Genomic DNA, 6,000 nt, shown 5'->3' on the forward strand with positions numbered 1-6,000 from the left:
CTGGGAACTTTGAGTGCTGGTAGAGGTTTCTTATGATTACTTCTGTAGTTGCACCCTGTCTTTCTTTTATATGGCTTGCACATTTGTGATGTTGTTATACTGGGTTCTGAGGAAAGATATGATATTTCTGTTTTTTTATTTTTAAACTTTCAGGACAAAGCATTGAAGTTTTTCAACATCACTGGTCAGACAATGGAGAGTTTTGTGAAGTCATTGGATGGGGATGTCAAGGAGGTTGATTCTGATGAAAATCAGTTTGTATTTGCCCTGGCTGGAATTGTAACAAGTAGGTAACTTTTCAGACACAGTGCCATACATCAGGGTTGGTAATTACAGTTAGGGCTCTGTCTGTCTGTTTCTTTCTCTGCCTCTGTCTCTGTCTGTGTGTGTATGTGTGTGGTGTGTGTGGTGTGTGTATGTCAGTGACTAGAGGACCGTGTCCACCCTGGATTCTATTTCAGTAAGCTGGGATAGGTGTCAGGTGTGTTTAGGATAGAAAAACATCCAAGGGCTTGTGGTCATTATCACTTATTAGAAATAGCTGATCTAAAGGAAACACAGGTTTGGTTGGTTGGTTGCCATTTATTTTTATACACAACAGAATTAAAAGAATAAAAGCCCCAGACAGTATATTTAACTCCTTGTCATTTGCACTCATTGTTGTTTTACTCATATCTGGCTAAAGCAGAAGTTGTAAACTGAGCTTAAACTAAACTCCATTTAAATGATTCTAAAATCTTGGTTTTTTCAGTAATTATTTTCCTAGAAGCTAATAAATGGAACCTACCACTGAAGAAATGACAAAAGAATTTCATAGCAAGACTATAAAGGACCCAGGCATGGTCTATAAGCCTGCAATCTCAACATTTAGGAGGCCTTGGGGCAGGAGGATTAAGAATTTAAGGCCAGCCTGCCCTACCTAGCAAGACTCTGTTTCAATCAATCAATCAATCAATCAATCAATCAATCAATCAATCAGTCAATCAATCAATCTATTAAAGTAACACTCCAAACCTTCAAAAGTTTTATGAGAGATAAACCAGAGAGCAGTGATTCTTAGAATAGTAGTGGGTAGCACCAGTGGGCATGGACACTCTTTTTCCTGACATTGGCGAGGTGGTTAAAGAGTGGCCTTTCACCTCTGTTCTATCTTACTAACTTGCAGGATTATTTTCTGTTGTTAACATAAGGAAAATTGTCCTTTTTTGCATGAATGCATGTTCATGTGTTTATACAGTTGCATGTGTAAGGGCGTGTGTGTGCACTTGTGTGTAGAAGCCTGAGTTGACAATGGGTGTTTTTGGTCACTCTCCACTTTATTTATCATGATAGGTTTTGTTTGTTTGTTTGTTTTGTTGTTGTTGTTAAACCGGGAGCTCACTAATTCTAGCTAGCTTAGCTAGCCATCTTATACCAGTGATCCCCTGTCTCTGCCTCTCGAGTGCTGAGATTACAGGAAGATGCCATGCCTGCCCAGAATTTACGTGGGTGCTGAGGATCTGAAATCCAGTCCACATACTGTGTGGCAAGTGCTTTGTCTACTGAGTCATCTTGGCAACCCTGTACTACTAGCCTTTTGCTAAAATCTGTATGAGGTAAGTCCTATATGGACTTCTTCATTTTGTTTTTTGTTCTATTTTTTTTTTAATTTGAGACAAGCTGGGCTTAAACTTGAGGTAATCTTGATGCGTCAGTTTCTGAGTGCAGCGTTATAAGTGTACACTGCCATGCCTAGCTGACATTAAATAATCCCTTAAAAGTTGGTGGCACTCACTATTTTTTTTAAATTTATTTTTATGTGTATGAGTGTTTGGCCTGGACATATATCTATGTGTATGTATGTGTGCTTGGTACCTGTGGACTCCAGAAGGAGCTGTTGGATCCCCTAGAACTGGAGTTACAGATGGTTGTGAGCCATCATATGGGTGCTTGGAGTTGAACCAAGGTCTTCTGGAAGAGCAGCCAGTGCTCTTAACTGCTGTGTTATATCTCCATCCCCCCCCGCTGGGTGATGTTTATGTTGGGTGGATGCTGGGAGTCTCGGACTCTGGCTTGGCCGGCACCTTGTCTGAAGCAGGGCAGCTCTCTGCCCACTAATCGCATCATCTGTGCTATCAGTCTTCCTGTCTCAGCCTCCTCAAACAGGTAGAGTGTCAGGTCTTAAAGGCTGGATTTGCACATTCGATGATTGGTTCTCTCTGCAGGTGACCTCAAAGGCCTACAATCCATGTGTTTTGTCATTTTGCTTGGTTATGAATGTAAGCTGCTTGAATTTCCAGTTGGTGTGCCATGAAGCAGGCAGTCAGCTAGAGGGTGGGAGAGCCTGTTGCCGAGCATTCAGGCTCACGTGGCTTTTTCTCACAGTAGGACATGTGAATTCTCATGAGCTTGCTAGCAAGGCACCTTGCATGTCTGTCCGAAAAGGTTTCAAACTTCGGTGGTGCATTGCTTAAATGGGTTTGTGCCTTTCAGCTACTGGAGCCATTCAGTAGGGACAGCAACACCTTGGAGACCACAGGTTAGCAGTCTACAGCTTCTCTTGCTTCCCAAGCCCGTTTTCCAGCCTCACGTGGCAGCAAACATTTTCCTAGTTCCTTTTCATCTTTTTGAAGTTCTTCGAATTTCAAAATGTAAACCCATGTGGTAGTAAAACATTCCAGCTAGGGAGTGGAGCTCCTGTCCTTCTATAGACAGCCTCACACAGCAACTGTCTTGGTGGCTTGTTAAACATTTGATCTGCTTTGTTGTGGTTGACATACATGGCTTTGAGAATCTGCCCCAGGTAGCGCATGTTTGTCCCATCTCTCTACCTGGAAGTCCCAGCCTCTTTCCTTACATGCTCATAGCCACCCTTAGTTCTCTGAGGAGGAGGAGGGGGAGCGGGAGGGGGAGGAGGAGGAGGAGGAGGAGGAGGACTCACAAATTATGATTGCATAACCTGCCTCCTAATTCTGGTTGTGCATTTAGATAGTATTTGGTAATGATTGCCCTGTCAACCTGACTTTTTTTTTTAAGACAAGGTTTTACTAAATAGTCCAAAATGGCCTCAAACTCACTAAATAGGCCAGGCTAACCTTAAACTTGGAATCCTCCTGCCTCAGCCTCTCAAATGTTGATATTACAAATATGTGATCATGCTTAGCTTTTAAAATTTTGTATATATATATTTTTATGATGCTGGCAATCAAACCTTGCTGGCCTCATGCATGCAAGTCCCTAGCAGGCTCTCCACCACTACATTTCAGCCCCAGCTCTAACATTAACATTTTTCAGTTTTACAGTTTTTTTTAGATTATAATATAATTACACTATTTTCTCCCACCCTTTCCTCCTTCCAACCCCTCCCATGTATGTTCTCTTGCTCTTTTTCCAATTCATCGTCTATTTTTCTTTAATTGTGTGTGTGTATGAGTGTGCATGTGTATGTATGTATTCTAAATATATAAATACAACCTGCTCAGTCCATACAGTTGTTACTTATATGTATGTTTTTGGGGCTAACCATTTGGTATTGAAAAACCAGTTGGTGTGCTCTTCCTTGGGGAAGACTATTTCTCCCCTCTCATTATTCCTGTTGAATAATAGTTGGATGAAGAAGTTGCCTATACTTCTTTGCTTAGGGTTGAGGTCTTATGAGCTTTCTCATGTGCATGTTAGCATATTTATTGTTATCATTCTTGTTCAGGTATGGTTTAGGCAGTCATGTTGGTGAGGCTTCATGGGTGCAGCTTGTCTGACATTTCTGGGAGACATAATCTCATTGCAGACTTCCACAGTGAACCTTTAGCTTAAGTATAGGAGTTCTGTTATTAAAGTATCAGCTGGGATTGGGCTCCATAACTGCATTTTGACCAGTTGTGGTTTTTGTAATGGTCTCCATATTGTTACAAAGAGAAGTTTCTCTGGGGGATAGAAGAATAAATATTTAGCTGGGTGCTGTGGTACACGTTTATAATCGCATTACTTGGGGAGGCAGAGGCAGACGGATCGCTGTGAGTTCAAAGCCAGCCTGGTCTAAAAAGTGAGTCCAGGACAGCCAAGGCTACACAGAGAAACCCTGTTGAAAAACAAAAACAAAAAAAGGAAAGAATAAATATTAGGCATATTTAGGAAAGAAGGTTCTCCTCTATAACCAATGATTTTACACTTTTAGTCCTACACTTTAGCCCTAGGTCGCTGGTTAGGTTTCTAGTACAAGATATGATTTCTCTTCTAAAGTGGAGCTTAAGTCCAATTTAGACCACTATTGGTACTTCCAAGAAATAAGTGCCACTAAGTACCTTTAGGAACATCTTACTATGCCTGTCATTGGTGTGGTTCATAGGCCTCACAGCTGTGTAGGACCATTGGTTGCTACCCTCCTTTGGAAGCTTGCATGATGTCTTCTGACATAAAAGCTAGTCCCAAGGAGAAAGCTTTCAGGTCAGATTCAACTTGGGTCTTCTGTGTCCTATGTCCAAAGTACATGGTGGCTTCACCATTAGAGATTTCCCTTCTACCTCTGGGCAGGGCAGCAGTAATAGCCTACAATGTTTTGGGGGTCTTTTGAACAAAAGAGGGCTTCTCATGGCTAGTGCTGGGACTTTGTTAGAGATAGTCTAGGGTTCTTGTGGGATAGGAGTGTTCATTGTCAGCCCAGATGCGAAATTTTTATTTAACCTATGTATGTATATGTTTAGGTAAGTTGATAATAGTATGATTCTTTGTGACCTTTTCAGACATCCTTACTGTTATTTTACTCCCTCCCTCCCTCTTCTGTATGTATCTCCCCTCCTTTCCTAAGCAACCGTCATCACTTGTTCTGCGACAAGCCTGGGTTGGTTCCTGGAGTGGGGACAGGCTCTGATAGGCACTGATATTTCAGGAGTGCCGTACACAGCACACCTCCTACTTGGCACTGTCATGTTGTGCTGTAGTGATACTCGTGTATTGTAGGATGTTTATGATACTTCCACCACTCTATTCTGTGGGTGTAGCAGACAAGTATAACAAATGTCTGCAGATGTTATGGAGACAAAGTCATCACCTGTGGCCGTAGCGCACAGCCTGAGTTTTCATACACACAGATAAAAAACTTTATGTTCTTAGTTGGTTCTGAGAGGTGATTGCTGAAATTGTGAGATCACCAAAGGCTTTTGGTTTCTGTATTCCGTGTGCATGATTCTGAGATCTCTAATATAGCTCAATTGTGTAAATGTCTTGCTTACTTGGAAAGATTGGCACTCTAATACTCAGTTTATTATAGAACTCTACTACTTGTCTTGCAGTGTTTGGGCTTTGCAGTGTTTTCTTGCTAACTTCTTCAGTTAGTGAATCTCACTAAGCAATTGGAGTTTTATTGGAAATTTGTGTTTCTCTTTAGCTGGATCAGGGAAGTCATATAGTCAGTGTACTGTGCCGGGTCAGACATAAACTGTACACAGTAATGATGCAGGGCTGCACGTGTCTTTTACATAGGTGTGTGTGTGTTTCCATTTAAGACTTGGGAGAAATAACTTGGGATTTCTTTCAGTCCTGGTAGACAGTCTTCTGAGTTTTGATTTTGCAGGTGAAGGCAGATCAGAATTTCCATCTTTATGGATGAGAATCTGAAAATCTCAATGGGGCGCTCTCTATTCTGTTAAGAGCTTGACTTCAAGAAGGCTGCAGAGTGGGCTGTCTTGGGTCTAGGTACTTGTCTTAGTCACTGTTCTATTGCTGTGAAGATACACAGTGACTAAGGCAACTCTTATAAAAGAAAGCATTTAATTGGGGGCTTTCTTACAGTTTCAGAGGGTTAGTTCATGATCATCATGGCAGGGAGCATGGCAACGTGTATGGTGCTGGTATGTAGCTGAGAGCTACATCCTGATACACAGGCAGGATGGGTAGGAAGAGAGGAAAATAAAGATAGATAAAGGAAGAAAGAGAGAAAAAGAAAGGAAAGGAAAAGAAAGAAGGAAAGAAGGAAAGAAAGGAAGGAAGGAAGGAAGGAAGGAAGGAAGGAAGGAAGGAAGGAAG

The 6,000-nt window shown here is 41.6% G+C and overlaps 1 protein-coding gene across 1 annotated transcript in view; it reads left to right on the forward strand.

Moving 5' to 3' along the window:
* The window catches only part of Hsf2bp (heat shock transcription factor 2 binding protein), an 83,464-nt gene that overhangs the window by 22,929 nt on the left and 54,535 nt on the right, over nt 1–6,000 (forward strand). The window contains exon 5 of the mRNA XM_055607016.1: nt 154–286. Coding sequence (XP_055462991.1) covers nt 154–286 — 133 coding nt within the window. The remainder of the gene's footprint in view (nt 1–153; nt 287–6,000) is intronic.

The sequence above is a fragment of the Psammomys obesus genome, unplaced genomic scaffold (genome assembly GCF_907164565.1).
Source record: "Psammomys obesus unplaced genomic scaffold, mPsaObe1.curated_primary_1811, whole genome shotgun sequence".
NCBI lineage: Eukaryota > Metazoa > Chordata > Mammalia > Rodentia > Muridae > Psammomys > Psammomys obesus.